Below are 16,561 nucleotides of genomic sequence, written 5' to 3' on the forward strand. Positions count from 1 at the left end.
AGTGCCACTTTCCTCTTGGTAAGGGTAGAAGAGACTCTTTAGCTATGGTAAGCAGCTCTTCTAGGAGAAGGACACTCCAAAATCAAACCACTGTTCTCTAGTCTTGGGTAGTGCCATAGCCTCTGTACCATGGCCTTTCACTGTCTTGGGTTAGAGTTCTCTTGCTTGAGGGTACACTCGAGCACACTCTCCTATCTTATTTCTCTTCCTCTTGTTTTGTTAAAGTTTTTATAGTTTATATAGGAGATATTTACTGTTGTTACTCTTCTTAGAATATTTTATTTTCCTTTTTTCCTTTCCGCACTGAGCTATTTTCCCTGTTGGAGCCCCTGGGCTTATAGCATACTGCTTTTCCAACTAGGGTTGTAGCTTAGTAAGTAATAATAATAATAATAATACCCAGCACCTTACGAACCACTCTGACATTACACGGTCTCTTCAAAGCAACTATGGCCTCGAGATTGGCTTGCTTAGGAGCAACTTTACCCAAGCCAATCTCGTGACCCAAATAACTAACCTTAGCTTTCCCAAAGTTACATTTACCCAGATTCACAACAAGACCGGCGGCCCTAAGTGCCTCAAAAACTTTCCTTAATCTTACCAGGTGGGTCCGCCAGTCGTTGCTGTGTACCACCAAGTCATCTATATAGATTTCTGTACCTTCCAGGCCACAAATTACCCTGTTCATCAGACGCTGGAAAGTACAGGCAGCGTTCTTCATCCCAAAGGCCATTACTTTGCATTCGTAAAGCCCTGAGGGCGTCACAAATGCTGAAATTTCACGGGCACGGCCCGATAGGGGGACCTGCCAATAACCCTTTAACAGATCCAATTTTGTAATAAACCTAGCAGGACCTATCAGGTCCAGACAATCCTCAATACGGGGAAGAGGAAAGGAATCATTTTTAGTAACCGAGTTTACCCTCCTATAGTCAACACACATACGATATTTACCATCAGGCTTCTTCACTAAGACTATAGGGGAACTCCATGGACTTACTGATGGTTGTATGAGATTGTGCTCCAGCATGTATTTAATTTCGTCTTCAACAATGGCACGCTTCTCTGGACTGAGGCGATACGGGCTTTGCTTAACCGGAGAAGCGTCCCCAACATCAACATCATGCTGGAGCAACCTAGTCCTTCCTGGAGAGTCCTGAAACAAGTCAGAAAATTCCATAATTAGGCTTAGTATATCTTGTTTCTGAGGTGCCTCCAGATGCTCTAACCCCTCTTTTAATACACCTAAATTTTGCAAGTTATTACCTAGAGCATCTGAAGGCACCTGGTCCAAAACATCTTCCAAGTTTTCCTCAAAAGGTGCAACCACACTCATAACTGGCTCAAAAACAATGGCCAACGGATACCGTCTATCAGAAGAGTAAGATTTCAACCTGTTTATGTGGAAAATTTTACATTTACGACTAGTTCCAGGGGCTTCAACTTCATAATTGACCTCTAACAACTTTCTCAACACCTTCCAGGGGCCCTTGTACCTGGGTTCAAGGAAGTTGTCTGGGTCTGTGCTTAAAACTAATACTAAGTCCCCGGACTCAAATGAGCGTACCTTACACTTCTGGTCAAATTTAGTTTTCATTGTAGCTTGGGAAGCAGACAAATTATCTTTGGCATACTTCCAAGCTACGGCTAACTTGGACTTATGTTCACTAACAACTTCTCCCACCGTACGCTCTCCCCTCTGATTTACTTCGAGCAATTCATGGAAGATTTCCAAAGGTCCTCGAACCTTGTGCCCAAATATCAATTCAAAGGGAGCAACGCCAGTAGAAGAATTGGGAAAATTCCTTATGGCAAAGAGAGCAAAGGGAAGCCCTTTATCCCAATCCTCTCCTTGCTCATAACAATATTTTTTTAATATACACTTAAGGGTCTGGTGAAATCTTTCCACCACACCCTGACTCTCAGGATGGTAGGGTACACTGGTAATGTGCTCAATGGCCAGTTCAGCACACTTACTCTTAAATACCCTGCTTGTAAAATTCGAGCCGCAATCTGACTGAATTTTACGAGGCAGTCCATACCTGGAGAAAAACTCCACTAATTTGTCAAACACAGCTTTTGAGGTTATTTTCTTCATTGGAAAGGCCTCAGGAAAACGTGATGCTCTATCCATTATGGTCAGGAGATGCGTAAACCCTAACTTCGTCCTAGGCAGCGGTCCTACCACATCAATTACCAATTCTGCAAAGGGTTCTCCAATTGAAGGAATTGGGTTAAGAGTTCTTACAAATTTCTTCACCGAAGACTTCATTCCTGGCCACCAAAAACATTTACTCAACCTACAAAAAGTTTTACTTAAGCCTAAGTGGCCAGAAAAGGAGTCCTCATGTGCAAGGCTTAACACAGCCTCCCTAAACTTGGTAGGTACGACAATTTGTCTTAAACAAGAAGTCACATTTAGTTGATGAGTTGGGGGACGACTGACCCTATACCACAATCCTTTCAAAACCACAAACCTAGGCCTGGTCAAATCGTCAGTATTACCTAACTCAAATGAAAATTAATCTTTTTGAGCCTGTATGAAAGAGACGGTCACAATCGGATTTCAATAATTTAAACACTCCAAAACTAGAACTACTGCTACTACTACTACCTTCTACTAGCCCGGGCTTCTCTACCTCTACTTCTAAATTACTTAAATCTAGGTCATCATCATTATCAGCTTCTGCTGCACGCTTAGCAGAGGCTCGAGTAGTTATTGCCACAGGGCAAGCCGTGACCGAAACAATAGGAAATAATTCCTGCCCCTCTGCACTCAACATATCATTCCCAAGGATTCCGTCTATTCCTGGTATCGGCAGGCTCTCAACTGCCGCCAGCTCAGTAACCTTGTGATACCCTGGGAAGGACAGCTCCACCCTTACTAAAGGAGCAGATACCACCTTATCGGGAAATCCTGCCAGGACCACGTATTCTCCAGTATAGGGAACTAAGTTAGACAAGGACCCTGCCAACACCAAAGATCTAGCGGATCCTGTGTCCCTCAAGAACTTAACATAAAGTGTAGAGGTTTCAGATTTCAATTTTCCGGGGTAGACATATTTGTTAAATGGTCATAAATTACCAGTGGACTCACACAATACAGGTTTTACTTTACCTACATCTGGTTCACTACTAACCTGGGGATCAACAGTTTTACCATTCTTACTCTCTGAAATAGAATTATTTGAAATTAGTGACATTGGCATAGGCTGATTAACATTATTTTGATTCTTTTGGAGGTAACGGCTCCTGGCTCTACATTCAGCTTGTCGATGCCCTGGCTTATTACACCAAAAGCAATTACCTCTAATTTGATTAATTTTACCTGAATTGCCACGGTTAGAAAAAACCAGTGTGCCCACCACTCAAGTCCTTTCTGAAGCCACTACCAACATGATTACTCATGCTACTATTTGGGGTACTAGATTGGTTTTTAAAGGGATTATTCGACTTAGAAGACAAATTACTATTATTATTAGGGTATGAGGACGTGAAGTTACCTGACCCAGCCCGATGGGTCAGGACAAACTCATCAGCTACCTGACCCGCCTTGGACAAAGTTAAAATTTTAGTGTCCTCCAGATGAACCCTCAATTCTTTACTACACACCTTCTTAAACTCCTCCAGTACCATCAGTTCCCTCAAGGAAGAGAAGGAAGCAACTTGACGAATTTCCAGCCAGTTGTTAAACTGCTCTTCCTTGAGACGAGCGTACTCAACATAAGACATAGAATTGGGCTTGCCAGTGGTTCGGAATCTCTGGCGATAGGCCTCAGGGACCAAATCATAGGCCCTGAGAACCAAAGCCTTTACTTTGTCATAATCTCTGGCAAGGCCCTCTTCCAATGCATTATACACCCGCAGTGCCTTGCCCGTCAATCTACACTGTATGAGTACCGTCCACATTTCTGTGGGCCAAGACAACCGGGTGGCAACTCTCTCAAAAGCTTTAAAAATTCTGGTACGCTCCCCTCATCAAAAACTGGAATTAACTTTAGTGCACCCGAAATATTAAATTTGTCTGATGATGAGCTATAGGGAGAACTAACATGATTAGGGGACCCTTGCACCTTGGCCAACTCAAGCTTAAGCTTGACCAACTCAATCTCATGTTTCCGGGCCCTCTCGTCCTCCTCAAACTGCAGCTTCAATAACTCAATTCTCTTACAAATTACATGGAACTCCTCCTGCCCCATTACATGAGCAGAAGGTGTTACATGGTTGGGAACAGCCTCCTCAGCTAAAAAGGGGTTAGTTGATATATTGACATTTTTAACAGCCCTGGCCGGAGTAGGAAAATTGGCCGGACCTTCATACATGACAAATTCGAAGATAATTTGTATTTTTCCTAACCATACAAACCTTAGCTATTTACAAAGGGTTATTACTTTTAGCGTAGCTGAAATGGCGAGCCATTAGAATTTAACGAGGGTGTATTACCCCCGCGCTAGTTAGCGGGGGGGTAGGGGAGTGGTAGCTAGCTACCCCTCCCCCTCACACACAGGTGAATACTCACTTTCACTTAGAGGTAGGACTTGTCTTGGGGGACAGGGCTGGCGGGCAAATATGTGTAAATAGCTAAGGTTTGTATGGTTAGGAAAAATACAAATTATCTTCGAATTTGTCATTTGTTCCGTAACCGAAATACAAACCACGCTATTTACAAAGGGTGACTTATCCCTTAGGAAGGGTGGAAAGTCCCCAGCCATACTGGCTTTGGCTTTACCCGGGGACTCAGAATCCGAGTGAGTCGCACTCGAGAAAAGGAGTCCCTGCACCTCACAAGTTCCTTGCACCGCAAGGAACCATGTGGCCTACGTAAGCTTGTGTGTGAAGGAAGAAGTGTGACCCGTCCTAGGCAGTTGACCTGGAGTTCCAGAAGGAACTCTGGGTTAGGACGTTCCCAATACCACCTCGTCAGGGTATGGGGGACGCGACAGTATTGACTCAATACTCGGAACACAAGGAAGCATGGTTTACCTGCAGAGGTTCGAGGTCAGCTATGCAGAGACCAGGATGCTGCTTCCCCGTAGAGGGGATGATGAAGAAAGAAGTAAGGGCCAGACATACTTCTTTCGTTCATGCAGACTAAAACCTGATAACAATGCCCTCAACCTTCTGCTACCTGTCCAAAAAGGAGCCTGAGGTTAGACCAGCTGTTGTGTAGCCACCACAGAGCGATAGAAAACGTATCGAGACTCCTGTGGGTCACGCCCTGCAGGAAGCGGGCTGCGAAGGTCATCAGACGCTTCCAGACTCCAGCTTGTAGCACCTGCGTCACAGAGTAGTATTACTCGAAGGCGAGGGACGTTGCGATGTATCCAACATCGTGCTGTAGGGCGACGTGACGGGGGAGGGTCTGAAGACAGGTCGAGATGAATGTCCTTGAGTCCGGGCTGAAGAGGTATACTGGTGACTCTCCCCCCATGTCCTCCTTGTGTTCCCAAATCGGCTGCAACTGAGGCCAAACTGCAGCTGTTCCCAGCGCTAACCTCTCGATTCCTGTACTGGCAAGAAAGAGAAGGTCTTGGGACATCAGACACAGAATGGAGACTCAAAATCTTGAATGAATCGGACCGAAGGGTCGGGACCCTCAGATTCTGAGTCTAGCCAACAACTCAGGAGCGAGCCTGAATGTTGCCTTCCCCTCTTCCTTAGAAAGGGGGGGGAGTAGTAAGAGACCAAGAAGATTGCTTACACACTGGCCGTGGCCAGAGTGAGCAGATGACCCAAGGAGGAATACAATCCGAGGCCTGTCATAAAAGGGTCTTGAGAAGATCTCTTAAAGGACTAAAAGTCCGAGCCATGCTCCAAGTTGGAGGTCTTCCTCCGACTAGGGCAGGGACGATCGTAGCTTCGCATGAGCGAGGATAGATCCAGCGGGCAGGAAAAAATTATTCCTTTAAGCCTGAAGGTCAGGGAAAGGCTGAGCGACAGGCTTCATTGCCAAGAGCGGAAAGGAGTTTCCTCCCGCCGAAAGGCAATAAGACCGTTATTGCTGGAGAAGAGGCCTCACGGGAAGAGGTATATCTCCCACGGCACCAACCACCTTAGACTCTTCACTTTGCCTGGGAGACCCCTGTGGATGACTATCGCAGATGACGCGACCTCCGTACCGCGACTGTAGCGGATTGTCTCTTCTAGAGGAGGAAGCGTAGTGTCTCCAGGCATGAAGCCGAAGCGACGTCCCGGTTCGGGAGAGATGTCGCAGTGTGGTTGCTTGAGTAGTCTGCGCCGTGGGAGAAGCTCTCCCGGGAGTTCCGTCAGGGGAAGCAGAGGGTCCAGAAACCGTTCTGCGCATAGTCCCAGTGGAGCTCTCCCATTGAAAGGTTGACAGACAACCTGGTTTTGTTGAGACCCATTGTCCGCAGACAAAAAGGAGGGAAGACGCAGGCGTCGAAGTTGTCCCACCATCACCGGAATGCATCTTGCCAGAGTCTCGGGGTCTGAGACTGGGGGGAAAACTAGCGGAAGCTTGAGGTTCCAAGCTGTCGCGATCAGGTCCCCCAGACCAGCACTTGCTGGTTACCCAAGGTCAAAGACCCTTAGGTACACTCTCTCTATGAGGCTCTGCTCGGATAGTCTGAGAGAAACATTCCCCTGCCTGGAATGAGAGAGCCGATGGTGGAATTGAGAGAATCTCAATCATCCCGGTATCTCTACTGCAAGATGTGAAGGTGTGAAAATGCGTCCCCTGCTGGTTAGCATGAAGTCGACACGCAACGGGGCGACTTGGCAGGAGCGGTAGGATCTGAAGAGGGGCCAGACTAAGGCCCTTAAGCCTGCCTGAATGATGGAGAGGTATCCTTCAGGTCTTGACCATAGGCCTGGACCGGAACATGCCCCCCCCCCCCCTTTCCTTTGACGAGTCCGAGAACCGCATCAAGAATGTGGGGAAAGGACGAGAATATCCACTACCATCAAGAGGCTCCATAGGTCAACACCCATTGCAGGTTTAATAGTTCCGCTGGTCCCATAGGGCCAGGGAGTCCGGTTAAACATTGCCTGAAGCCACCGGAACTTGGATCGCCCCACATGGAACTTATCCTGAGGCGACCGTTCGGACTATAAACGGGTCAATGAGGAAAGAAGAACTAGGAAACGTTCCAAGGTAGGGCTGAAAACTCTGCTTGACTGAGAACAGGTACTGCGACTCTCCTCAGTCTTGCCACAGTCAACCGAAAGGAAGGCTCGGAGGATGTGGTAACAGAATCTGGCGTCCCCAGGTGGTCACCCATCCAAGTACCGACGTTGCTTAACCTCGCTGGACGGACGAGAAGCGGGGTTTCCAACGTGGTAAGGCGGTTGACTCAATATCATGGCCAGATACTCCAGATGTTGAGGCAGAGGAAGAGAAGGCTCCAAGCAAAATACCATGAGCCCACACTCATGGTCAGCATTCGGAAGCTTTTCCCGGCGCTGAAGAAGGTCGAAACCCGAGCCTACCGGAGTTGACCAGCCCTCCAAACAGCAGAGGAGGCGGAAGTCTGCACCTGAGCGGCCAAGAGGAAGGCAGGGAGAGTTCTCTGGGGAAACAAACCTGCTATGCCACGGCGGGATAGCCACACTGCATCATAAGCAGGAATACTTGCAGTTTAGGCTGAATTCGACGAGCACCCTGGAAGATGGATGGAATGGAAACTGAAAGTACCCGTCCTTCCGATCCAGGGTTAAAGGAGTCCTGTCGCCTCGTTACCAGTCTGATCGATTCTGCTGGTCTACGCTGGCCAAAGTTTGTTCGACAAACTTGATCAGGGCTGAGAGGTCGACTATGGACATCCCCTCTCAGATCCTTCCTTACAAGAAAGGATCGACTGAGGGGGCCGGGGGTGAAGCCGTCGATGATCCTAAGGAAGACCTTCGCCTAAGGTATGGATCATTCTGCCCAACCGGGCAACTCTGCTGATGCTATGGCATAGAGGTTCAGAGACACTGAATTCGCTGACAGAGACGGCAGGCGCGATATCCTTGGCTACTCACAGAGATTGTGCGGGAATGGGCATCGGGAAGCTGTCATTCGGATGAGTAACCTTAAGCATCCTCCCAGCGAAAAAACCTGCAATCCTAGAGTTCGTGAACTCCTTTTAGGACTATGCCCCCCCGGGGGAGTCTCCCGTGCCATCTGTTCCTGACAGGAGGAAACTGCAATTGGACACCTTGTCCCAGTTGTCGTAGCCGATAACTTAGGCCGACGTGGTTGAAAGAAAAGGGAGCTGGAGCCCTGCAGAGTCTGGAAGAAAGCGCCTTGGAGGAGTGAAACCGGAAGTCGATTTACTCGCACAGCAGATGTTTAAGTCTCTGTCCTTGGGCAAAGACAAAACTCTTCTCAAGGATGGAAGGGTGTCTGAGGTCGTTGACCTCCACAGATGAGACACCCGAAGGAAGCCTTCAGTCAGTGCGTCCAGATGGTACAACATCGAGCTTGTCCGCAAGTAGATACTTAACGACGAAAGGCCAAGGTGCCTGAGCTCGAGAGGAGGAAAGTACCCTTGATCTTCCTGTAGCTTCCTTGAACCAAACCTCGGGCCGTAACCGAGGAGGGAAAGAACCTGGTAAGCTCCCAGAGGAAGAGGTAAGCAGTCACCCCTTGTCCGATGGAGAAATCTTCAACGGAAAGCCCCCCCGCCAAAAATCCTTCCAGGGCGGGAGGAGAGAGTACTCGTGCAGGAGAGGGGACCCTCGAGACCGACCTCTTGGGAACCAACTTCGCCCTGGGGGAAGTCACCACGAAGTCCACTCCTCTCTTTCTCTTCAGCGTAGGAGAGACAGCCGCTGGTTTGTTACCCTGGCCGGTGAGTGCTGGTTTCATAACCCTCATTAACGCCCGTGCCAGCGGATCAAACCATGTCTGCTGCTCCAAGGACACAGAGTCCGAAATCCTCGCTAAGGTGAAAGGGATCGGGCGATCCTTTGGAGAGGACACGACGGTTCCTGCCTGAAAAGAAGGTGGGAAGAATGCTGTACTGACCTGTCTTCGTCCTGCACTACCAACCTGTGCTTGGATGGAGGTGATCCCGAGTGCCGCCTAGGAGCACGCGTCCCTGCTGCTACCACCGGCTGTGGAATTCGCCGCGAACTATGGTCGCGCGAGGGCGAACGGTCGCGCAAAGGCGAATGGTCGCGCGGGCGCACAGGCGAGTGGTCGCGCGGGCGCGCAGGCGAGCGGTCGCGAGGGCGCGCAGGCGAGAGATCGCGCGGGCAAGCAGGCGAGCGATCGCGCGGGCGCGCAGGCGAGCGATCGCGCGGGCGCGCAGGCGAGCGATCGCGCGGGCGCGCAGGCGAGCGATCGCGCGGGCGCGCAGGCGAGCGATCGCGCGGGCGCGCAGGCGAATGGGCGTGACGGCGAGGGATCGTGCTGCCGCGTAGGTGAAGAAGATCGCTGGCGGTAAGCGATGGCGAGCAGCATGTGTAGGTGAATGATCGCGTGAAAGGGTGCGATGGTGATCAGCATCTGCAGGAGGGCGATCGTTCAGGGTTGTGCGATGAGGAGCAGCATGCGTAAGCGGGCAATCGTTCAGGGTTGTGCGATGGCGAGCAGCATGCGCAGGTGAATGATCGCGTGAAAGGGTGCGATGGTGATCAGCATCTGCAGGAGGGCGATCGTTCAGGGTTGTGCGATGAGGAGCAGCATGCGTAAGCGGGCAATCGTTCAGGGTTGTGCGATGGCGAGCAGCATGCGCAGGTGAATGATCGCGTGAAAGGGTGCGATGGTGATCAGCATCTGCAGGAGGGCGATCGTTCAGGGTTGTGCGATGAGGAGCAGCATGCGTAAGCGGGCAATCGTTCAGGGTTGTGCGATGGCGAGCAGCATGCGCAGGTGAATGATCGCGTGAAAGGGTGCGATGGTGATCAGCATCCGCAAGAGGGCGATCGTTCAGGGTTGTGCGATGAGGAGCAGCATGCGTAAGCGGGCAATCGTTCAGGGTTGTGCGATGGCGATCAGCATCCGCAGTTGAGGGTCGCGCGATGGCGATCAGCATCCGCAGTTGAGGGTCGCGCGATGGCGATCAGCATCCGCAGTTGAGGGTCGCGCGATGGCGATCAGCATCTGCAGTTGAGGGTCGCGCGATGGCGATCAGCATCCGCAGTTGAGGGTCGCGCGATGGCGATCAGCATCCGCAGTTGAGGGTCGCGCGATGGCGATCAGCATCTGCAGTTGAGGGTCGCGCGATGGCGATCAGCATCCGCAGTTGAGCTAGTAGCTGGCGAACCATGTTCCTTCAGAAGTGTTGGAGAACGTTGGCGTGCCAGCTGTAACACACGTGGGCGATCCGGAGATCGCTGGCGAGCTGATGATCGCTGACGAGCTGACGATCGCTGGCGAGCTGATGATCGCTGACGAGCTGATGATCGCTGACGAGCTGATGATCGCTGACGAGCAGAAGGCTACGCGTGGAAGCCTGCGCAAAGAAGAGTCCTTGACCCCGACCTGAACCGAAGTTCTAGATCGCGAGGGCGAACGTGGGCGCACAGGGCACGTAACAGGAACCGCAGGGAAGATCATTTTGAAAGCGCTGACGAACAGGAGAGCGCTGACGAACAGAAGGGCGCGCAGGGAAACCCTGACACGCAAGGGAAGAACCCCCGTGGGGGCAACCCTTTGCCCCGAAGGGATCGTTGTCCGCCGGGAGACTGATGTCCGTCGGAAGACCGCTGTCCGTCGGGAAGACCGTTGTCCGTCGGGAAGACCGTTGCCCGTCGGGAGACGAGATTAGACTGCTGTCCATCTGCACCAAGACGGAAGATCGAGAAAAAGAAGTTGTAGGCTGCAAACGGAGATTCAAAAAGGCGCCTCAAGCACCCTTATAGGGAGATGAGAGGCCCTTACGACGAGGCGGACGGAGGGCCTTACGGCGAGGGAGGCCAACAGCAACAGCAACAGAAGAAACCTCCGAAGAGGAGTCTCTATGAGTGTACTCTCTCGCGAACGACAGAGAAACACTTCGTGGAAGAGACTGGTCAGCCAGTGACCTAAAAGGGGCAATCCTCCGAAGAGGAGCCCCTGCAGTTGCCCAGCCCCTTGAGCGAAACTGCAGGTGCGACCGCTCAGCACCAAGAGCATAGTCGCACGAAAAAAAGGCAAGAGAAGAACCCCCCAAAAGAGGAAAAGCTCAAGCCTGGACAGGAAAAAAAACTTCCCTCGGAAGGAAAGTTATCCGCCCAAGGAGGCAAGCCTCCTGACTGTTCTAAAATGAACTGGAGAGCTGTCCGTCGACACGGGAGTACTACCAGTAGAAGGAGACACGCCCCTGACGACAAAACATGGGGGGAGGCAGCAACAGCCGAATCCCCAGGACTCAACCAGACAGCTCACACCGTTGCTTTATTACAGAAACGAACTAGATCGGTAACTGTAAAAAAATAAAACAAATAATATTAGTACACATTCATTCCCCCGGGAAGGCTCCGAAGAGGAATCCCGAGGAAAAGGAACAAGAATTACACAACAGGCACGTGCCCTCACAACCACTTACACTCACGGAAGGAGAGCTGTAACCAAAACAGAATTATAACAATTATAATTATGTAACTATGTAATTATGTAATTTAAAAAAAAGAATGAACACTAAAGAAAAAAAAAAAAAAAAAAAAAAACGAAAACCCCGAAAGGAATCGTTCTACAAGCTGAAAAATTAACAACTACAATTAGATTCATAAACTAATTGAGACAAAATGTACGGCGTAGCAACCCCACCCACACGGGAAGGAAGCTACAAGGGCGTAGTAAAACATAGTAAAAGGGTGAACGACCTCAAGAGAGAGAGAGAGAGAAAGACCGAAGTCAAACTCGATCGCAACCCATAAAATTAGGCCGTGGTGGCCTAACTGCCGAGGCCTCCACGTAGATATCGTACACTACACACACACATCTGAAAAGGAAACTTACTTATTTCTATACTCAAATATATATACAAACATGAAAACATGTTTACATATATATTGAGTAAAAGAAAAGTAAGCGATTAAGTAAAGACAAAACAGACAATGGCTGCCAAGCGAGGACCAAGACAGAGACGTCTGTCACAGTCCGAGCCAAAAGTGAAAGTGAGTATTCACCTGTGTGTGAGGGGGAGGAGGGGTAGCTAGCTACCACTCCCCTACCCCCCCGCTAACTAGCGCGGGGGTAATACACCCTCGTTAAATTCTAATGGCTCGCCATTTCAGCTACGCTAAAAGTAATAACCCTTTGTAAATAGCGTGGTTTGTATTTCGGTTACGGAACAAATAACCTTTACTGCAGGGGAATCAGCGAACAGGGACAAACCAGGATTTATGCTCACATCATCGACTATGGATCCTTCTTGGTCCGACCCAAAATCAGTGCCACTCTCAAAATCACTGGCTAGGCCGCTAGCTACCTCATTACCCTCAGCCAAATCTTGGGACACTTTTTCCTTAACCAGTTTTAACAAATTGGCCCGAGTGTCAGAGGACTTATGAGGGATCTCCAACCACCGGGCACACTGTACCAAAGAAGCCCTTGTCAAAACTCCTAAATATTTCAAACAGTCAGCCGAACCCAAGAATTCCGACGGGTCAAAAGTAAAGTCCTTTATTTTAATGAAAATAATATCCTATGGGGAAGGAAAGCAACTAAACCAAAATAAAATATCAACAATAAATACTGTCAAATCCCTCCAGAGCTGAACTGCTCCCCAAAACACCGAGTACACCTGCGTACGATCCTGTCACGGTCGCCACTTGTTACGACCTGTGTAGGCCGTAGTTCTGGTTCTTTAAACTTTGATTTTTTTAAAGGAATCGTAGGCTGTACATTATTTACGTAACACGGTGAACTGAGGGAAGACAGAACAAAAACACTGGAAAATCTAACAATATTTATTACAATACACTTAAATAAATTCAACCTTGCACCAGGAGTAACAAAAAGCTCCTAAGACAAACAACAATGAGTAAACAAAAATGTCCTGGAGGACTAATATACAGAGTCCTCTAAATACACAAGGTTGACCTATATCTAATAATCTTAACCCTAACAAAGAAAAACTAAACAGATCAAAAGTATGGCTCATATATTAAGCCGGGCCCACAAATATCAACAAACCATTACCCAATTACTAAACAGATAGGAATAAGGAAGACAGGAGAAATGAAAAGGCAGAAAAACCTTAAAATTACTTACCTACACACACAAACATTAAAGGCTAAACCAAATACCCAATTATAAAACATAACTCAAGACAGCATACAAATACACATACCACATTAAATTAAAGGCATAAATACTTATACATTTACATAAAAGAATTATGCTGAGAGTCATAATTTAAAGATATATGTACATATCTCAACACTGTATTACCTATCCGTGGAAATACTTATAACCGTACTTATCCACACATGGATTAGATGACAGATAGGGGACGAACGTTCATCAGCATCAGAGGGAGTATCATTAACACCAGGAAAACGGGCTGGGCATATCCGTAACGATAATAAAAAGATCGTAACTTTACCTGGGTAATGACTCCCTACTTTCCTCCTCACGGACCCTTGGTCCACACACGAGCAGCGTAACAGATGTGATGACGCTCTTGGATCACGGCAATAGTACCTCCAACAGTGCCGGGACGGAACAACGGCACCGCCTTCCCGCAGAATCCTCAGGCGGGGAAAATAACGCCAAGCGAAGGTCGCAAGTGACACATACACTTGCAGGACGTAACAAGCGAGGTGGCTATCGCAGGTGACAAAACCCCTGCATACGTAGTCCGTGATCCAACGAAGTGTACAATTTACCGCGGGTGGCTCAAAGACACCAGCGAAATAATCCTCCAAAGGCACAATTCCTTATGAGGGAATAAAAAAGGCGTCTACCAATGGCTGCTGAATTAGGATATACGTCTGTGATCAAGGCACGGTCCGAACTGAACATTCCAGGCAGCAGTAGTCTCGTCCACGGCTCTCACAAAACACCAAACACTCGGAAAGAAAAATAAACAAGAGTTAATGGCAATTCACTAATTAACCACGAGGAGGAGCGAAGGTTATCAACGAACTCTTATGAAAAGGGCAGTTAACTTTTACTCCTGCCGAAGACCGAATTTATTTATAAACAATTAAATAACCTACTTTAACATAACAGCGTTGAGTCGTCTCGCCTTGCAGTAGAGCCGCTTGAGCGTGGAGTCGTCTCGCCCTGCGGTAGAGCCGCTTGGGCGTGGAGTCGTCTCGCCCTGCGGTAGAGCCGCTTGGGCGTGGAGTGGTCTCGCCCTGCGGTAGAGCCGCTTGGGCGTGGAGTGGTCTCGCCCTGCGGTAGAGCCGCTTGGGCGTGGAGTGGTCTCGCCCTGCGGTAGAGCCGCTTGGGCGTGGAGTGGTCTCGCCCTGCGGTAGAGCCGCTTGGGCGTGGAGTGGTCTCGCCCTGCGGTAGAGCCGCTTGGGCGTGGAGTGGTCTCGCCCTGCGGTAGAGCCGCTTGGGCGTGGAGTGGTCTCGCCCTGCGGTAGAGCCGCTTGGGCGTGGAGTGGTCTCGCCCTGCGGTAGAGCCGCTTGGGCGTGGAGTCGTCTCGCCCTGCGGTAGAGCCGCTTGGGCGTGGAGTGGTCTCGCCCTGCGGTAGAGCCGCTTGGGCGTGGAGTCGTCTCGCCCTGCGGTAGAGCCGCTTGGGCGTGGAGTCGTCTCGCCCTGCAGTAGAGCCGCTTGGGCGTGGAGTCGTCTCGCCCTGCAGTAGAGCCGCTTGGGCGTGGAGTCGTCTCGCCCAGCAGTAGAGCCGCTTGGGCGTGGAGTCGTCTCGCCCTGCAGTAGAGCCGCTTGGGCGTGGAGTCGTCTCGCCCTGCAGTAGAGCCGCTTGGGCGTGGAGTCGTCTCGCCCTGCAGTAGAGCCGCTTGGGAAATGGAGTCGTCTCGCCCTGCAGTAGAGCCGCTTGGGCGTGGAGTCGTCTCCACGCCCAGCGGTAGAGCCGCTTGGGAGGGGAGTCGTCTCGCCCAGCGGTAGAGCCGCTTGGGCGTGAAGTCGTCGCCTCGCCCAGCAGTAGAGCCGCTTGGGCGTGGAGTCGTCTCGCCCTGCAGTAGAGCCGCTTGGGCGTGGAGTCGTCTCGCCTTGCAGTAGAGCCGCTTGGGCGTGGAGTCATCGCCTCGCCCAGCAGTAGAGCCGCTTGGGAGTGGAGTCGTCTCGCCCTGCAGTAGAGCCGCTTGGGAAATGGAGTCGTCTCGCCCTGCAGTAGAGCCGCTTGGGCGTGGAGTCGTCTCGCCCTGCAGTAGAGCCGCTTGGGAAATGGAGTCGTCTCGCCCTGCAGTAGAGCCGCTTGGGCGTGGAGTCGTCTCCACGCCCAGCGGTAGAGCCGCTTGGGAGGGGAGTCGTCTCGCCCAGCGGTAGAGCCGCTTGGGCGTGAAGTCGTCGCCTCGCCCAGCAGTAGAGCCGCTTGGGCGTGGAGTCGTCTCGCCCTGCAGTAGAGCCGCTTGGGCGTGGAGTCGTCTCGCCTTGCTGTAGAGCCGCTTGGGCGTGGAGTCATCGCCTCGCCCAGCAGTAGAGCCGCTTGGGAGTGGAGTCGTCTCGCCCTGCAGTAGAGCCGCTTGGGCGTGGAGTCATCGCCTCGCCCAGCAGTAGAGCCGCTTGGGCGTGGAGTCGTCTCGCCCTGAAGTAGAGCCGCTTAGGCATTGAGTCGTCTTGCCATATAAGAAAGCTCCTCAAGCGTTAAGTCATCTTGCCTTGAAGAAAACCCACACAGGCATTGAGTCGTTGTGCCTTGTAGCAAAGACTCTTAGGTGTTGCATCATCTTGCCTTGTAGAATAACCACCTAGGCATTGAGTTGTCTTGCCCTACAGAAAAGCCGCTTAGCGTTGAGTTGTCTTGCCCTATAGAAGCCGCTTAGGCGTCGAGTTGTCTTGCCTTGTAATGAGGCCGCTTAGGTGTCGAGTTGCCTTGTCTTCTAGGAAAGCCTCTTAGGCGTCGAGTTGTCTTGCCTTGTAATGAGGCCGCTTAGGCGTCGAGTTGCCTTGTATTCTAGGAAAGCCTCTTAGGCGTCGAGTTGTCTTGCCTTGTAATGAGGCCGCTTAGGCGTCGAGTTGCCTTGTCTTCTAGGAAAGCCTCTTAGGCGTCGAGTTGTCTTGCCTTGTAATGAAGCCGCTTAGGCGTCGAGTTGCCTTGTCTTCTAGGAAAGCCTCTTAGGCGTCGAGTTGTCTTGCCTTGTAATGAAGCCGCTTAGGCGTCGAGTCGTCTAGCCTTGTAGGAAAGCCGCATGGGCGTGGAGTCGTCTCGCCCTGCAGTAGAGCCGCTTGGGCGTGGAGTCGTCTCGCCCTGCGGTAGAGCCGCTTGGGCGTGGAGTCGTCTCGCCCAGCAGTAGAGCCGCTTGGGCGTGGAGTCGTCTCGCCCAGCGGTAGAGCCGCTTGGGCGTGGAGTCGTCTCGTCCAGCGGTAGAGCCGCTTGGGCGTGGAGTCGTCTCGCCCAGCGGTAGAGCCGCTTGGGCGTGGAGTCGTCTCCACGCCCAGCGGTAGAGCCGCTTGGGCGTGGAGTCGTCTCGCCCAGCGGTAGAGACGCTTGGGCGTGGAGTCGTCTCGCCCAGCGGTAGAGCCGCTTGGGCGTGGAGTCGTCTCCACGCCCA

At 51.0% G+C, this 16,561-nt stretch overlaps 1 protein-coding gene across 1 annotated transcript in view; it reads right to left on the reverse strand.

Annotated features, from left to right (window-relative positions):
- LOC137637267 (WD repeat-containing protein 55-like) overlaps nt 1-16,561 on the reverse strand; it is a 47,099-nt gene that overhangs the window by 13,728 nt on the left and 16,810 nt on the right. The window contains exon 2 of the mRNA XM_068369521.1: nt 1,001-1,156. Coding sequence (XP_068225622.1) covers nt 1,001-1,125 — 125 coding nt within the window. The 5' untranslated portion in view covers nt 1,126-1,156. The remainder of the gene's footprint in view (nt 1-1,000; nt 1,157-16,561) is intronic.

Source organism: Palaemon carinicauda, unplaced genomic scaffold (genome assembly GCF_036898095.1).
Source record: "Palaemon carinicauda isolate YSFRI2023 unplaced genomic scaffold, ASM3689809v2 scaffold615, whole genome shotgun sequence".
NCBI lineage: Eukaryota > Metazoa > Arthropoda > Malacostraca > Decapoda > Palaemonidae > Palaemon > Palaemon carinicauda.